Raw genomic sequence first — 18,326 nt, 5'->3', positions numbered from 1 at the left:
AACATGAGACACACAGACCTTGGGTGGAGAGGTGAGGGCATTGGCACATCCTTCATAAGCATTGTACATCAGTTTTTCCAAGTTCTCCAGATACTGTAGAAGGAGAACAAGCCTAAGTTGGTTGCTGCTGTGTCCTTCATCATTGTCTGCAGTAGTCCACTGGCTAACATCTTGATCAGGATTTAATGTATGTGCTGCAAGACTCCTAATAATACCTATATAATTCACCAAAACATAGGGAGAAAAAAAACATTCACCAGATAATGCTTTAAATCAATGTGTCAAGAGACAGCAATGCTAAAGTAACATCTCTCAAAAATCCTAACTGTGCAACTGCTATTCTGCCACTGCTTCTCTTGGCATGTCAAACAAAAACATGTTAAAATCTATTATTACTGAATGATGACATGACTATGTTTCTTGCCTTGGACACGAATTTCTTAGCCATACAAACTCGTATAAAAAAGATCCTATGAAAAAAAAAATTCTTTACCTTCAATTGTTTGAAATGTATCTTGGGCTCTACCCAGAGGAGTTCTCAGCTTTGAAAGAACAGTAAACTGAGCTGCTTCCCAAACAGCCCATTGCCAGAGAACAGCATCAGTCTTCAACAGATTACGAGGAATGGTTGGTTGATCTCGCCTATCCAGCCTTTGACAGCTATAGAACAACCTTTCCAACCAATTATCTTTCCTGAAAGAAAACATCAGTACATACTAAAATACAGTACACACAAGTTCACACAAGATTATAATGCACACACATCAGTTACTTATTCTCAACCAAATCTCTCATGAGATTTTCAGCAGCTACGTACGTAATGTAAATACGTGTATTTGAGGATATTTTAAATACTTGAAAGGAACCACAAAAATTGACTGAAGGTAAAAAAACCAATAGTTATAAATTTTAAACTTGATAAAGTTTGAAACCCTTCACTACTAATTCAACATCAACGAATTTCAGTTTCAGAAAGTTCTTACCCAGTTCGATGAGTGCTTCCATATAAAATAAAACTAATGACATCAGAGAAATCCTGTGGGTGGAATGTATTACTTGGAGCTCTGCTCATGTGACTTCTTATAGCCAAAGAAATTTCTTGTATTTCTGTGTGTGTACGGTTACTGCAGGAACAGAGGGAAAAAATAAGCCATGCAATTGAATAAATCAGAAAAAAAGTCATGCAAAAGATAAACATAACAAGAAATTAGCATATACTTTGGTGATAAGACAACATGCTTTAACTGCTACATTCTTTAAGATAAAAGTAGGACAAAATATTGCTGAAACTCTGGATAACATGGACCTTGGAAGTAGACATATTTGTTTCAAGAAGTGCTATATATCAAGAGTGTCCACACTTTTACTACTTTACTATCCAGTGATTTTAAATGTGTAACACAGTAAAAAAAGAACAAAAGAAACGTGGTAACATCCATTCAGCATTATTCTGCAGAAAGAAAGTATTCTAAGAAAAACATTCCCTATATTGAAGTTCACCTGAAAAACTTACCTTAACACCACATCTAAAGGAACTGACTTCAGAAGTTTTCCAAAAGTCTGTCTCACACGAGCACCACTATGTACGAGTTGAACACGACACACATCAACGCATCTGCAACACCAAAAGGTGGGTGGAAAAAAGGTCTTAACATTCCCATGAATTGCATAATTCAAACAATATATATAATGCTGTGCAAGTACCTTTGTAAAAGGTCATCTGGTAAGGAGGAAGACAGGGCATGGAGGCTGCTGCATGCCTGAAGACAAATATTCACATCTTCCAGAAGAGCTGAATTACAGAAAGTCAAAAAAGTTACTGTTGCTAAAAACAGATAATTTGCACATTACTCTGCTTGCTGCAGACCATCTATATTATTTTACAGCACAGCTGTTATACAGAGGCATTATGCACAATTGTGGGTTTTATTTAGTTGGGTTGTTATACCGTGGCAGGTAAATACTTAGTAACAGGTGGCCTTCTCTGACCACTGATCAGCTAGTTATATTATGGCCTCCATTCATTGGAATTATATATTATTTATTTCTGGTAAGAAGACACTAACGTAAAGTTAGCAACTCCTGGCCTCAGAAACCTACTGCACTTCCTAGTACAATGCTACCAAAAGCATCTGTTCCCTTATCTCAGATTCCAGACTATTCTGAAGTCCACAACAATATAACATGTTATGGAATTGGTCCACTGTTTTTTAATCAAATAATACACAATCATACTCGTAGAATTTGGGACATTCCTGCTGCTCTATGTAGATTACCATCACATCCATTAAGTATTATTTCAAGAAAACAATTGTAAGAAATAACAATGGATGTGTTCGAGAAAAAGGACAAAAGGAGCGTACGTTTTCATGTAATAAAAATCAGAAGCACTTCTAAAAGTAGAACAATCACAGTTACAGCTAACTGTGATATATGAAAAGATTACTTTCATAAGTAATTATGGCATACAAAAATACAGTCAGTGAACAAAAGTTCGGGGTATCTTACTGTTTGCTAAAAGTCCTTTGCAAAACTTATGGAAAGATGGAAGAGAAAATAAGGGTGCGTATGTCTCTGATTTTTTCATCAGAACAGCCACTTCCAAAGCCCATGTCATAAGCAGTTTCCTTAAAAAAGAAAAAAAAGTATTAGATGCTCCAGACAGTCACAAAAACATCTTTCAATATAGTTTAAATAACTTCATTTTACAGATCAACATCATACCACAGTTCTCCTTTTTCGAACAGGTTTCATAACATTAAAAACCTCCTTAGATTTCACATCATTTTGGTAACACCATACGTAGCTCTTCTAGAAAGGTACTTTCAATTTACACAATCCTCTTTTCAGTGAAGTTTGATAGCTCTGATTTTAATGTATATATCTTACGACTGTTTCAATTTACTTAATTTTCACATATAAAAGTGAGCAGCTGCTTTTCCCATGTATACTGTTACATTAGTTTCAGAAAAAAAACAAATGCTTCACTGGTTAAAGTTATCCTACATTTTACTGATGAAAATAAATCCCGTTTTCCAAATTAAGTCATTTCACTGGGAGAAACCATTTCCTGGTTAATAAGAAAATGATAAGTTACCTGGTATCTTGAGTAAGGTTATCCTTCTTCAGCAGTAGCCCCAAAAGGTTCAGTATGATTGAGAAATGTTTTTTTGTTGCTGTGGTTACAGTACTAATAACTGCACCATCAAACAGGGAAGGAGAGGAAGAACTGAGGCTACTGGATATGAAATGGTCATGTCTGAAAGGCAAGGCAAGAAAATTTAAAAAACAATTCTTCATTACAGTATATAAAGAAAAAGAAAGCAGCAGAAGTTAATGCTATAATGGCACATTTGGGTTTCAACATTGCATAATATTACATTTTCATCCCTTGCTCAAAAGAACAAAGCTAGTGCAGCCCAGTTACCTGGCTTCAACAGTATCTGGTATCAAATGCATAGCAAAAAATCTCCAAAACTGGTCAACATACACAGTAACTTAAACCAGTGTATTCCCTCCATTTTGACGACATTAACAAAGGTCCAAAGTATATTTAAATCTCTCGTTTACATTTCATTGCTTCTCCTAGATCCCACAGTAAGGAAAATAGTAATTACTCTTTCTTCATTCACTTCCATCAAAAATCTCCCTCAGTTTCTTCTACTCAAACTCAAGATTCATAATCCTCCCTTGAATTAAATATCAAATTTTAAGCCAGAGCATGCTTTGCTGGCTGAGAAGCAGTATCCCTACAATTTATTAAATAAAAACTGATGAGAGTACTTTGGGCAAAACTTCAACTGTCATAGCCTATTAAAAACATTCCTCTATTTCATATTTACTCTATTCAAATCAAACCATCCTAGTGATATTAAAATACTGATGAACTATGAGTCTCCGTACCTGGAACAGTGTGAATACAAAGTATAGAGTACTGCATACTGGACAGCAGGAAAATGAACTGCTATGTCACCATGAACAATCATCAGATTTTTACTCAGTAGTGCAAACACAGTTGGTGAAAGGGCCCACATCTATAAAAAAAATCTAACATAAGCACAGAAATACAATAAAGAGGATTCACTTTTAAATCATAGCCTTTATACAATTATTGTGTTTTACTTGTTCCCATAGAAAACAGTATTTTACAATGCCATTAATTTCCTGATCTCAATCACAATTGATTTCTTTCCGCTTTTTGAAGAAATTGTTAAAAGCAATTTATGCTTTTATTTAGAACAACCTGTAACTAGTATTTCCACACAGCTGATACACTATCAGCAGACACACTGAAGCAACTTATATTTGACAGTTTTTGAAAAGCAGAATTGTTCTGACAACACTGGATTCAATCCAGGAATAACCCTACTAAGACATTCTACCTTAGAAACCACTTTTCATTATGCACAAAATTAATACTGTGAAGACTTGATCTATACAATCTTTACTCACCCCAATTAATGAGTTCTTAGCATTTCCAATAGTACTTAGGGCACTGAGGTCAAATATAACAACAAACACTGCATTATCCACAGTGAATACATGCTTCTTGAAAGAGTCGTGTTGGATTTCAGAACAGGCCTCGGGAAGATACAAACTATGGAGAAGACTGTTTAGAGCACAGGTCATTTCTCCTAGAATCAATCTGTAAGCAGTCTCCAAAACAGGAATGTTCTTCAGGCTCAGTACTGCCTGATACACAGCATGGGCTGCTGCAACAACCTTGACAGTATAAAATAAAGAAACAAACAATTAGTGTGTAAACAAAGTATATTAATTACTACTGCAGAACTAAAAATGGGATAGCTTAGTCTTATATTCATACCTAACCTTCAAGTTTTCTGAAAGCATCATCCACACAGTCTGTAGTTTGCTCTCTAGACCACTGACATAACACACACTGAATATGAAAGCCACATTAATTAAGCACTTATCTACCTGCTATAACAATAAACTAAGCAAACCTTCACTGAGCCTAAAAAACAAAACTAAGAACTAGCTACATCTGCTTTCTCATAGCTTATTTAAAATGAACAAGATTTTACACCTAATAAACATATTCTAACAAGTGTATGAAGGCTGTTGTAACACACTTGTAAAGTCACCTGCTCTTACCTCTTTCTCCTTATGATAACGAAGTACAAGCAGTTTAGACTCTGGTATAAATAATTTCTCTACAAACGATGACGGCAGTTTTGTATTTATTTGCTCAACAATCTGAGGATAAAACAAAAACACCTTTATAAATAAATACATCTAATTTATACTAAAAACAAATTATGAAAGATGAATCAAAACTTTTTTCTACCTTGCATACAGTATATTTAAATGTTTCTCATCAACACAAGTATTTTGTATTTGATCTCCCAAATCAATGCAGAGAATTAGTTGAGGTTTTAATAGCATAGCTGAGAGAAAATTGCTCTATCAACCTGCATCCATGGGAGGTTTATAAACGTACAGTCTAAGAGGTATCTTTGGAAGAATTCTGATTTCCCAGGTGATGGCATAAGCAGATACAGAATAGAAAAACTGAAAATATTAAGCACTAAAACTCTGGTGGTATCTACTGCAGAGACCAACAGTCAAAGCAAGACACATACCCAAAAAAACCAACTCAACTAAAAGTAAAACTACATTATTAACCCAAACACATAAACAAGCTAGCAATATAGGCTTTTCAGGAACGAATGCTAGCAGGGGAATTTCTTGCTTGTGGTCAGGAAAAGTAAAGCCTTAAGTGTCTAACACACAAACACAGAAAAAAGCATCTTCCTTAAAAAAAAAAAACAACAAAACAGTATTTTCCCATGGGAAGAACAAAATAACACGTACATACCAGTGTCAACAGATTCAGGACTGAAATTATATAATCAGTGCCACAAGTCAGGCAATTTTCCATTTGATCCAATCCATATGTGATAACCATGTCACAGTGTATGGTCATACTCGGATCCAGACTGCCAAGTAAAACACCAACACACTCATTGGCAGCTGTGAGTACTGCTTCTGAAAAGAATACTTGGTTTGCTGCAGTCACACATCTCATTACTCTGTACAGAACCTGGAAAATTAAAAGAAACATCTACATTAATCAATTTCAAAACAAAAATACAAGAATTGCATGTCACTTATAGTGGATCAATTTGATGTGCCATCCCTTTACATGCTCCGCAGTGTGATATATTCAAAAGAATATTTTTCTGTACCATATACATCACGGCACTGCATTACAAAGGTATAAGACCAGAAAAGAACTCCTGACTGCTCACTTCTTATCATCTAAAGGCCTGAATCAACCTATAAAACCCAAAAACATTATTCAAACATCCATTCTTCTACAGCTTGTGACAACAGAATACCTGTTGATTCCTAAAAGACAGACTCAATTACTTTCAGGAATTTATATCACAAGAATCCTCTGCAGACTAAGACAAGTTACATAACTTCCTTGGCTTTAATTGGGAAATCAGTACTGTTATTTATCTGAGAAGTTATGTACCCAGCAGAACTCTGCAGGAGCACAAATGCCATTGTGCAGCTCATGCAAAAACACAATGTTGACTACAGATATTTTTATCTTGTGTAATCTTTGTTGTAATGTCATTCACATCCTCTACTGGTCCTGACACAGAAGTATAGCAGCTGCCCTATATGTGGTACAATATACCATTACATATTATACTAACTTAGAACAAAAGGAATTTGCTATGATATGGTTTGGGGTTTTTTTTTGTATGATTTACCTAGACAATTTCAGCACAAATAAAGTAAAAACTACACTTCATGAGCCAAACAATTTGAGTTCAGATATTATAACACCCTAGCAATTGGAATAACTGGTAACTGTATGGTAATAAAGACAGCTAACAGATATGAATCCAACCGCATGAAATCAGCTGCCTACAAGAAACCACTCACTACTTCTGCATAGGCTTCCAATATGCCACTGTCACAATGTACATCAGTATTTAATAAAACTCTTGCAGCACGTTTCTTCAAAGGAATACATCTGATTCAAGCTTAACATAATTTATCATACAGTGACAGGTTGTTTTTTTTACTGATAATAAATCATGTCAGCAACAAAGAAAAGCAAAAACTTCAGTTCTTACATCAGTTACATATGCTTCTGTAATTGGTGGTCCTCTAATTGGGCTGAAGCGCTCTCCAATACTTCTCACCACAGTACTGAAAACTCGAAGAAGTGCAGCCAGTTTAGGAAGTGATACAGAGGGAGGAGGGATATCTTCATCTAGGGACTCCCCAGAAGCCACATGGCTGAGGTCCTGCAGTGCACAGGTTTTGTACGTCAGGGTACATTATTAACAGTCATAATATATAAAGATCAAAACTTGATATTAAAACTAATTACAGCCATTTTTCAGACATGTACAGCTTAATAAGTATTTATCCAATAAACTTAATTTGCAAAGACGGAATATAGGCACACAAAAGATATACAAGTCACTGAAGAGTAATGAAACACTCTTCCACAACTTAGCCACTAAAATACAGCACTCTTAGACTGAAAATTAAAACACAGCCTTGTAATGCTTCTGGCCTTTGGAACATGATCTGCAGCGCTGTTGCAGCAAGTGCCTTCACACTTCTGCCACAAACCAGCATCACAGTGCCCAGGCAGCCATCCCCAACACACTGTTTACATGCTGCTACCTTTATCTGCGGACTGATTTGAGCAGCAGGCTGCTCCATGCCAGCTGGCAGCAGAACCCAGGAGCCTTTCCAGCAGTGCTGATCTCAGCAGTATAGATATAGCCTTGGTCCAACCCATGGCAAGACTAAACACACTAGCCTGAATCACCTTCTGCACAATTTAAATTAACACATTATCTAGGGGGTCTTCCATGGCTAGTATGTGCACCATCTAGTTCAGCAGATAAGCTGCTAAGCATTAACCTACAGTGCCAACTTTGTAGTTTTCAGTCATGTGCCTAGAGCAACAGCAGTGCAAGTTTCTGTGGGCAGAAGAGGGCCAAAGAGATACACGAATGCTAGTTGGCTGGAGTTGTACCACTAGAAGTAGAAGCATACACATAAGTACACCAATAGAACTGAATGATTTATACTGTTTTGAGTTAAACAGATTGCGTAGGAGTACAACCTTATCTATATAATCTGCATGCAAGGCAGTTCTGCTAGCACTGCATTAACATGTAGACTGCAGCACAATCTAGTTATAAAAATATACAGAAGACAAACCTTCCTCATCTAATGACAGCTTAAGATAAACTTCACACTCTATCAACAAGCAAAAATTACAGTATCAAAGAAAAGGCAAATCAATATGCTCCAGTTTTATAACAGGTTCCAAACCTCTTGCTACTTTATTTTTTTGCAGAATGTATCCTGTTATTTTGTTTAAAAAGATATTTACTATTAATTTAAGGAAACATTCAGAATCTCCCCTCTCAACAGCCTCTCCCAAAACATTCCAATGTAGGGCAAAAAGAAAATAAGGAAAGATAGTAAAATGTCTTCACTGCAGCACTTAAAAAATAAAGGCTTTCCTGTTTTGATAGTTTTATTATAACACCATACTTCTATTGACAAGGGCTGACAGCCTGGCTACAACCATAGTCCAGGTAGTCCATGAGCACTCTAGAACTGTTGTTCCATATAACTTGAATATATACTCTGTAATTCAACCCTCTTTTCCCCAGGAAAATCCTATAGTTTTATTTTCTACAAGGGTAATACACTGCCTAAATGACAGCTGTGTACGTCTTCACAAAATCTGTAACTGTTAACTCTGGTACGTGCAATCAAGGCTTATATTTACCTCAGCATAAGCTTCCATATCTTCTAAAAATTGACCCAAGAGCGTGGTAGAAAACGTAAGATCAGCCACCCAGAAGGGCTCCAAGCTCTGCAGCCATCCTACATAAAAATACCAAGCCAATTAAAACAAAGGAACTAGTTAGTGTACAAAAATGAGATTTATATGAACTACGGCATCTATAGCACAACAATTTCTTCAGGTACATAGAAGTGTTTATTCTTTCATAACTTAACTTTTGTGAATTAAAATTCATAAACCTACTAATTGTCATGGAACTGTACAAATCAACTGATGTTTAAATATGGTCTGAATAACATGCCCCATCTTTCCATGTATACCATAAAATGGTATAATAACGTGCCCTCAATTTCTGCAAGCCAGCGTGGACATCTGCAGCCCTTCAGCCAAACTCACCAGACACCTGTTGAGTCAATGAAGGTTTCTGAGTGTGATCTATATGCCACCCAACCAGTATGTCCACTGTATCCTATAAAGAAATTTTTGAGGAAAAGGGTAGGAATAAAAGTTACTCAATATACTGCAACAAGTTCTCTGTATTTTTTTTCTCTTAGGTAGAAAACAAATAAAGCTTACCCGAAAATTGGTGCTGAAAATATGTGGATAGCATCGGGACAACAAAAGAATGCACTTGACACATTTGCACAGTAACTCTGGTGTATCCACATTTTCTAGAATGGACTGTAGGCTGGTCATTACAAGCTGAAAAGTAAAGCAAAGCGATTAGACACTTCACTAACACAATCTGTGAAACCATTATAATAAGATAGATTTATTCACACTGAGCATTTTTAGCAAGCTGCTTTGAGCTACGCTTCTCAGTACACCTGCTGAGAGGAAAACAGTAATAAGCACCACATAGATGGCTTCAAAAGATCTATTTCAACTGAGTATTTGCTCGAGATATGGCAAACAACTTCAAAGTTTAAGGACACTGTTTTCTTGAACTGATTAGCCAAAGGACAGCTATTTGTTATAGGTTTATTTCTCCTGCTGAAAGCTTTTGGCTCCATAAAACAGAAATGAGTTTGGAGTACAGACCTAAATGCACTCGCTCTACACCCAAAATAAGACTCTAGAAGTAGAACCAGGGGATGAAGTTTGTATGCACACATTCTACTCTGTCTCAAATCCCATTATAATTCAAATTTGAACTGCACAGAGGAGGTAGTACAACACAGCACTCCATAGGGTAAGCTATGCGTACCGTTCTCTTGGGTTAGTGTTTTTGTTCTCAACAAGATTCTCTTCACTTTACCTCTGCTAGCATCAAAATATGTACTATTGTACAAAAACTTGACATTTTCTTCTAATGAAATCAGAATCAAAGAATTTCAGTCAAGGTCCCCTCCCAGTTTTAATTATGCTTATAATGTCAACACAGAATTACTTATTGGTCAACTCTAGTTTAAAAGTTAATTAAAGCACTGCTCTGGAAAAGTCATTAATATTCCTGTTTTAACTTGTAGCCTTACCTGCATTAAAGACGAAAAGGCTTTCTTTTCTCCTACAGTCTCCAGTGCTTTGTAGGTTGCACATAAATAAAGAAGTTTAACTTCATCTTTTGTGGATAAGCTGAATTTGCTAAAAATCCATTTAAAGATCTTCTCAGCCTCATAGCTTAGAGAAGCACAAAGAAGGCCAAGACAGCAAGCTCCCTCCTGTCTCAGTTCTTGAAGCAATTTGCTACTGCATTTTGAGGGAGAAAAAAAGAAATGTAGAGTCTCCAGTTGTTACAGTACAACAGAAGAAACCAAGAACAGATTCATCATTTCTCTAAAATGGGAAAATATATGCACAAATGAAGCTGCTTCCCTCCTACTTCTTTGTAATAATGATCATAAGGTTGAAATGGCAATTAATAATGCGTAATAAATTTTCTACAAAGTATTTCTATGAAATTAACTAATTTAAATAATAGAATACAGCACATTGGCCAACCTTCTGGCAACATGTTCAAGGAAAAAAATTCTTTAACACAGAGCTGACTTTCAGTAGCAGCCCTGAACTACACACCAAAAGGCCTACACACCCCTGAGCTTCCTCTGCACAGGTTCCTACTTGGATGGAGACAAAGTAAATCAGGTTGTAAAAAAAATTGAGCTCAATCTGAAAGCCAGATAAGCACAGCACAGAACTATTGTCTAATCAGTTAAACATAGCTGAGACAGAATTTACGCTACCTACAACATAAAAGACACACAGATGCATTAAAATTCTCTCTGTGAAGAGTACTCTAGACAGCCTAAAAACACTGCTGCCATGCCTAAGAGTCTTAGCTGTCCTCCTGTTCCATCCTGTTACTAAAATTTGTCGTATCTATGCAAAATAAGTGATTTTCTTTCAACCTTTCCTCCATGCTAGGGTGTTTGTATAGATAAAACAATAAACCTAACATCATCATTATTCTCTTTAAAACCTTCTAACTTCTTCTTGCTTACCTTTCATTGAGCACATCATGAATGGCAGTCAGGATATTATCCAGTTGTTTAACTAGTACCTATAGCACAAGATACACAGAAGGCATAAACATAATAACGCCACGATAACTTTGCAAACTAGGTCCTATTATATCCACATTAAGAACATCCCTGGCAATTATGTTTGTTAATAGAATGCTATTACAATTTCCATGGCCTCTGCAGACCAGCAAGAACTATATTAAGCAATACTGAAATATTATCCTACATGTTATATTTCATATTTATTTACAGTAGCCACAAAAATACACTGGCAGCCTGCTATCAAGCCCCATTCTATATTTAGTGCTAGCTGATGACATTACATCATAGATGTAGGACTCACCGTTCAGGCCATCAGGGGTGGCTACTGAAGACCTAGGGTCCTACCTTTATAAGTGAGCACAGCAGCACAATATTTAATTAATCAGTAATACAATCTGGAGAATTAAATTCTTTAACAACACCTTCAGAGAAACCAAGTACTAATTTCTGTGCATTAAACATTACTGATAAGGAAAAATTGTGGGACCCTACCCTCTTCAAGTTTAAAGGGCTTGAAATACATATTCACTGCCCAGAATGTTCTATCACGTTTCTTCCAAAGTGCATGCTTGATGAAGTATTCATGGCTTCCTTAAGTTGCCAATATTTACCAGTATCTAATAAGGTGATGGCCGTAACTAAGATAACTCAAAAGCAAAAACCAGTACCAAGCAATTGATTTCACAAAATATTACAGTTAATTTTTAATATCTACAGAGTTAAAAGCTTGAACATTTCAAAAACAGATGGCAAAAGAAACATGTATCAATTACTGAAAAATAAGGGCTGCAACTGTCACATTTATGTAGAAAGAGAAGCATGTAAGTGAGAGGAGCATATAAATATTGACAAATTCATTGTCTATTAAACTGCAACAAAATCTCTGCAATTCTCAGTGTCAGAGATTATCCCTCGGTCCAACAGAAACTCAAGGGATGCAAAGCATTTCTTGTACCAAAGCCCTTGTGAAGCCCAGACCAAAGATGCCACACACAACAGACAGTTTAACAAAGTGATACTACCATCTTCCCAGAAAAATACTGTTCACAAAAATGAAGAAAACACCTCGATTTAAAAAAAAAAAATTCTCCATCAGATTTCAGTCTTGTAAATAAATGAAAATTAAAAACATGCCTCAAATCAATATGAAACCCATTCACTTCAGAGTCATGAGCTACCAATGAGTAAAATTATGAAGAAAATACTACAGCATAACAGCACTGCTTACACTTCATCTTCTCTGAATTTACTCTTTATGGTACAAATGCTGAGTCAATGACTTTGAACAATTGTATTCCAGGTGAGAGTCAGATTAAAGTGCAAATTACTGAAGGATTAGTTATAAAAGGTCTCTTTACAAAAAGATAAGCCATGGAATCAAAGCATTTTAACTACTGCCACTCTTTCTCTCAAGAGAGCCATTTTTACAATAACACCATGTCACATTTACTCCAAACAATTAGACTATCACTTCTTCCTTGCCCAGCACATAGGAAGCTATTGGAAACAATGATATTCATGCACGTTTTTCATTTGAAACACAAAAATAGTTCTTGAACAAAATTGAAACATGTTTGGTTTGCTTTTTCCTCATTTCTTTGCTAAATGAACTAAAGAATATTAAAAAAAAGTAAAAACACAAGTGGATGCCATATTTATATCTACAACTCAGTACCCAAGCAATAGAAAGCTTCCTGAATGACAGAGAAAGTACTGGAAATCCAGAAGCACAATTTTCTTTGTTCTAGGTAAGATATACTCCACAGACAGATTTCAATGACAAGATCTTTTTGAAAGGTGGTTTTATAGAAAGAAAAACGCTCCAATGCAAGACAAAAGTAAAGACTACTAACCAGTTTGTTTTCTGGTTGCTGAATGAATTCTTTCAGTTGCTTTACAGTAGCCAGTCTTCGGTCTCTGTCGTCTTCCCGAGTAATCCTCCGAAGAAGATTTGACAGTCGAGACTCGTCAGAATAAGACAACGATCGCTCTGAAAAAAAAAACCACACTTCTTTTCTCTACAGTGTTTTATCAATTATTCATACAGCCTGAAATGGGCATTTGCATACTCAAGAAGTCTTAACAGTAAGCTGAGGAAAAAAGTTTTTAAAATATATATATATCTTGATATGGAAAAAGCACAGAATCCAATTTAGCTACCAAACTGTTATATTTCTTCCAGTGGCCAGGCTAGTATCTGGGCAGAGTTCTTTCACAACTGCGCAAACCTTGCTTTTACTTCTAAACATAATCCTGGATTTAGTTGCCTTCTGTATACGTGAAACATACATATAACATTTCTTTTAAATAAAAGGTTTGACAAGGTTATATTTCTGACAATGTATGAACAAAACAGTTCAACAAATGATACCTAAGGCAAATCTTTTTAAAGAAAACAACCTGTTTCTTGAAGCAAAGAACCAGATTTAAGCTCAAGAAACTACCAAGAAACTGCGTTTTCTGTCATTTTGGCACCAGAAGAATCACAGCTAGCCTTCTAATAGCTAGCAGGGCTTCACTTTGAAAAAGAAAAGAAGTATTCTTCTGATAAGGAACAGAAGTATATGTGTGCAAAGGTACAGTGGCTACTCATTCAAGTCTTGTATTCTAGTGTATTACAGCAAAGGACAATTAGCCTCTTCCTCTGAAAACATTTCACTAAGTTGACCAGAAGAGTTACTGATACTAGTGACAGTGGTCACAATACAAATTCCCTGGTTTAAGTATCAATCACACTTCCCAAAGTCATGTGAATAATACCCCTCCCTTATCTACAAAAAAGGAAACAATGTCTCTTTCCAGGAGACTGACATTAGATTTTTTTCATGGCGATAAAAATCAGATGATTAATGGAACATGATGAAGACTTTCTTAGTCACCACAACTGTTACGAGATGGCACAGGACTACTACAGATGACTGCTGTCTCTGGTACGTTGTACATCACTCATTCCCACTAGAACACTTCCTGCATTATGGTCAAGAATAATATTCTCAACCTCATTTCCATATTTGTTTTCTGAATTTTAAAATAGAGTATAAATAAAATCAGCTTTGATAATCTCTTTCTTGACAGGCATCAGTTTCAACAAAGAACTTTGAAGACACCTGACATTTTCAAAGATTAGGGAGGCTTAGCAAATATGAAAATAACAGCAAGAGTCAAATACACATTTTCCTTCTAGCTAGAACATCCACAAAAAACACACTGAGATGTTATCTGACAGGTATGAAAAGTGCTTGTTTCAACATGCTACCAATTTCACCAAAGACTGAAGGCTATTTATGAAGAATCAAGTTTCTTTTCCCTCGCTTTATCTGGAAACTGCAGTCTCCAGTAGAGGAGGAAAAGCTGTATATCTGGTGAGAAACATACAAGCAATGATGACGAGCAAAGGTATTTCTGAAGCTGTGTTTGAGGACTTACTGAGTGATGCTGCCAGCCTAAAAACTGCAATATATGCACTATATCTGCTTCCCTTTGAGGACCTCCTTTTATTTCCGCCGAGTTTACTAGCTAACTGTAGCTGAAAGTCTCACCTATCAGTGGTCAATACACAACCAAACTTCAGAAGAAGGGGCTTGGTATGGTGACCCATCTCTGAGGAAAAAAAAATCTGATCAACCCCGGAAAATGAAGAAAAGGGCTACTAGGAAGGATACAGCCTGCCCTTGGGCACCATGCCTACCAATTTACTTAAAACTGAGCAGTCAGTTTTAAGTCAGTAATCCCCTAGGGAAGAAAATGCTTTTTGAAAGTTCAAATGGAATTGTTTGAAAACAAAGCATGTATGGCTTGGCTAGGATGGAAATTAATACAGATTACAGTACACACACTAAAATGCGCAACTGCTATTCATGAATAATTCCATGGGAACACTCTACTAGGAAAGCATCCTGTTATATATTATGGAATGCATCTTAAAGATTAAGCTGAACAAAATGTACATATTTTTCTTTCACTTCTACACCGTCTACAAATGAAGCCTCTCAAAACAACAATATAAACCTGTCCGTGAACAATTCAAGGCATCAACAACCCCTTAACACAATGCTTTACAAGATAATAGATGTGCCTCCTGAAAAAAAAGAAATGTCTGTTCTATAATATCCCTTCAGCTACACTCTGCTGAGCACTGCCTTGGACCTCAGTGCACATCACCTGCCTGTTTGTGCTGATCCCTGCTGCTCAGTGAGCACCGTGGGAAACCATACCAGCATCAGCTGGGTTGGGTCACCAGACACTGTGCTTGAAGGGCAAAACAGGATGCAGTCATTTGGAAAATACTGAACGTTATTATTTCTAAGTAAGTTTTTATAAATAGATTCTCTATCTTTGGATGGTAACCTCTGTCACTGAAAAAAAAAAGTGTTATTAGGCTTTTCAGTTTCAGAAGAAAAGTCTGTTCACTGTTCTTGAAGTGGTTCCATTTTCCTGAAGCCTTCAATTAAATTCACATCCTAAAACTTTTTAGTACTGTCTTTTCTGTGTTTAACTTTATTTGTAATCTCTTTGTGGAAAACAGTAATCTATTCTGAAAACACAGCTGTGCTGTCCTAAATACCAAAAAAATCCTAAAACTAGAACTGCACAAACAAAACACCGCCAAGGTGCTATGAGACAGGCTTCCACTGCTGCTACAACAAAATATACTGTTCAAATCTCTCTACTAAAAGCAGCTTTGTTCATACCAATTAATGCTTCATAAACACTGGTCCCTAAGACAGAGAGCACTAGTTGTCTATTGAATCACAATGATAAAGTAATAAAAAAAATAATTAGAAAAGTAAAATAACTCTCAGCATGACTGAAACAATGCTGATCAGAGCTCCAGTTAACGAAGACCTGTATAACGCTTCACCTTTGTGGAAGATCATCAGGCTGTCAGCTATATGTGAACTTACAGAGGAATACTATTTTTAAAAATGCTAACTGCACATGCATAACAGAAATTAAAAAAAAAAAGCCCTTTTGCAACACAATCCTAGTACACACTACAGAAGCTTGAAAAAAACGTCTTCGCAACTTGCTGAAGTGTACAAGGATCATGAAAGGTCCCCAGTTAACAAGGAGACTCAAAACCTGGTATCTGGAGAAGGATAAGATACATAAAGAAACAAACACCACAGGCAGTGATTTCGGTCATTCTGATGGCTGAAGAGGTGCTCACATACTTACAACAGTATGAATTTTCTGCAAGTAGTGACAGGGAACTGCCTCCAAACTGCTCCTACAGGTATTATTTATATTGAGTTCTCCATTAAACAATTCTTTGCTTCTTCCACACAGACACGACTTAATACATTAAAAACACTGAAAATTCTTGATATCAAAACACCAGAGATTATCAATATCAGTTTAACCTCATCAAAGATCCAACCTTTGCATCAGTCACTACTTGCAACTCAGCTCCTCCACTTGCAAAGCACACCAAATGCTCCTTTCTTTCACCTTTTGTCCTCTCTAAAACGTAAAGCCCTGAGGAGAAAGACTACGTTCCTATATATTTACAAAGGGCCTCAGATAAACTAGTCTTAGTTTTTGTTTGTGACTCAGCTACCACTTAGTTTAAGTGATGCAATAAATGACAGTGCTTGGTAATAATAAAGTCACTATTTCCATTCCAAGGTCCTTACAACAGCTCTTAAAAAAAAATAAATTATTTAAGCCCAAACAGCAGGAAAAGCAAGTCCTCCATTCTCAAAAATAAAAAAATAAAAAGCACACCCTGCATTCTTTCACCCCCTTGCAACTCCAGATTTCCTCTTGCTGCACCTCCCATGACCGTGCCCACATTCTTACGGTGCCTCCAGTTCCTCCCTGGAATCCACCTGCAGCTGAGCAAGAGGCAGCATGAATGTGGCTGGTTCAGAGCACACTCTGATCACCTGCTATGACGACTGCTGGCCCGCAGGCCAGTGCAAGCAGTGGCTGAGCTCACTGTTACACATTTTCCCACGCTCAGGACTTTTTCTTAACAACTTTCTTCTCAGGCATCAATTTTCAACAACTCTAAGAGCATATTCACTTCTTTGGAGCCCTCCCATAAGAAGCTTCTTTTGACATTCTGAATATGAGCAGTGGCCAGAAAAGATCCCCTAACCATGAAAATCCACAGGACTCTTACCCTGTGATTTCCTCATGTCTTTTGCGGCTAAAGCACGATTCCCATGCGGAACACTGGTAAAATCAGGATTGGTCACATTGTTAACTCTCAGCTCTTGCCCCAACGACTTCCGACCATAAGTATTTTCCCCAGATCCTCCATTGACACTGTAGCCACCTGTGGAAAAAGCAAGGTGAGATTAACACAAGCTGCATTCAGCAGGGCAGTATATTAGAGGTTATTCTATTCACATGCAAAGCAACAGCCCAAACCTCTACCATTTTTTTAGCTCCTTTCTCACTTTAACATGCAGAAGTGTTTTGTTATACACAGTAAAGTTCCAGGACACAAATTCACAATCTGTTCATTCTTTCTGTGAAACAAGTATAAAACTCTATTGCACTAGAAGGGTTTTCCCAAAACACTAATTTTGTTGTATTTGAGGGTCTTTTTTTACTATTATTTTTGATCTTGTATTTTACAATACTTTTCACACCAACCTATCCAGTGAACACACCTAGATGCACTCACTCATTTGCTCCTTCACTACGCATATGAAATTCCAACACTGTTTTTATTATAAACCCAAAATACAAGATCCAAAAAACAGAGAAAATAAGAGAAAGCTCTAGATAAGCCACGGAATATTTAAACTATACACACAAATTGAACAACTTTTCTTAAACATACAGCAGTCAGGATTTACACACATTAATACTGGCACAAACTTTAATTAAATGCAATCCTACATTCTCCCACTTGAGTGACACGGTACATCCTCAGTAACAGTACGAAACAGAAACAGTCATTCTGAGTAGGGCAATCACTTTTACTCTGAGACCCCTCATTTTACTCCTAGACCATTCAATACTCAAAAGAAGAAACCAAAGCTTTT

At 36.5% G+C, this 18,326-nt stretch overlaps 1 protein-coding gene across 4 annotated transcripts in view; it reads right to left on the bottom strand.

Annotated features, from left to right (window-relative positions):
• SMG1 (SMG1 nonsense mediated mRNA decay associated PI3K related kinase) overlaps positions 1-18,326 on the bottom strand; it is a 59,516-nt gene that overhangs the window by 30,139 nt on the left and 11,051 nt on the right. For all 4 annotated transcript variants that reach the window (XM_065732523.1, XM_065732527.1, XM_065732525.1 and 1 more), the window contains 19 exons: positions 17,453-17,608; positions 13,179-13,315; positions 11,263-11,321; positions 10,297-10,510; positions 9,398-9,523; positions 9,218-9,290; positions 8,804-8,901; positions 7,116-7,289; positions 5,840-6,064; positions 5,116-5,217; positions 4,453-4,722; positions 3,904-4,034; positions 3,098-3,259; positions 2,509-2,627; positions 1,705-1,792; positions 1,514-1,615; positions 984-1,124; positions 494-693; positions 19-215 (listed from right to left, as the gene is read on the bottom strand). In XM_065732523.1, coding sequence (XP_065588595.1) covers positions 19-215; positions 494-693; positions 984-1,124; positions 1,514-1,615; positions 1,705-1,792; positions 2,509-2,627; positions 3,098-3,259; positions 3,904-4,034; positions 4,453-4,722; positions 5,116-5,217; positions 5,840-6,064; positions 7,116-7,289; positions 8,804-8,901; positions 9,218-9,290; positions 9,398-9,523; positions 10,297-10,510; positions 11,263-11,321; positions 13,179-13,315; positions 17,453-17,608 — 2,774 coding nt within the window. The remainder of the gene's footprint in view (positions 1-18; positions 216-493; positions 694-983; positions 1,125-1,513; positions 1,616-1,704; positions 1,793-2,508; positions 2,628-3,097; positions 3,260-3,903; positions 4,035-4,452; positions 4,723-5,115; positions 5,218-5,839; positions 6,065-7,115; positions 7,290-8,803; positions 8,902-9,217; positions 9,291-9,397; positions 9,524-10,296; positions 10,511-11,262; positions 11,322-13,178; positions 13,316-17,452; positions 17,609-18,326) is intronic.

Source organism: Cyrtonyx montezumae, unplaced genomic scaffold (genome assembly GCF_038088225.1).
Source record: "Cyrtonyx montezumae isolate F1298 unplaced genomic scaffold, pur_monq_1.0 scaffold_16, whole genome shotgun sequence".
NCBI lineage: Eukaryota > Metazoa > Chordata > Aves > Galliformes > Odontophoridae > Cyrtonyx > Cyrtonyx montezumae.
Note: the sequence above shows the minus strand (reverse complement) of the source record. Positions and strands in the feature narration are given on the sequence as shown.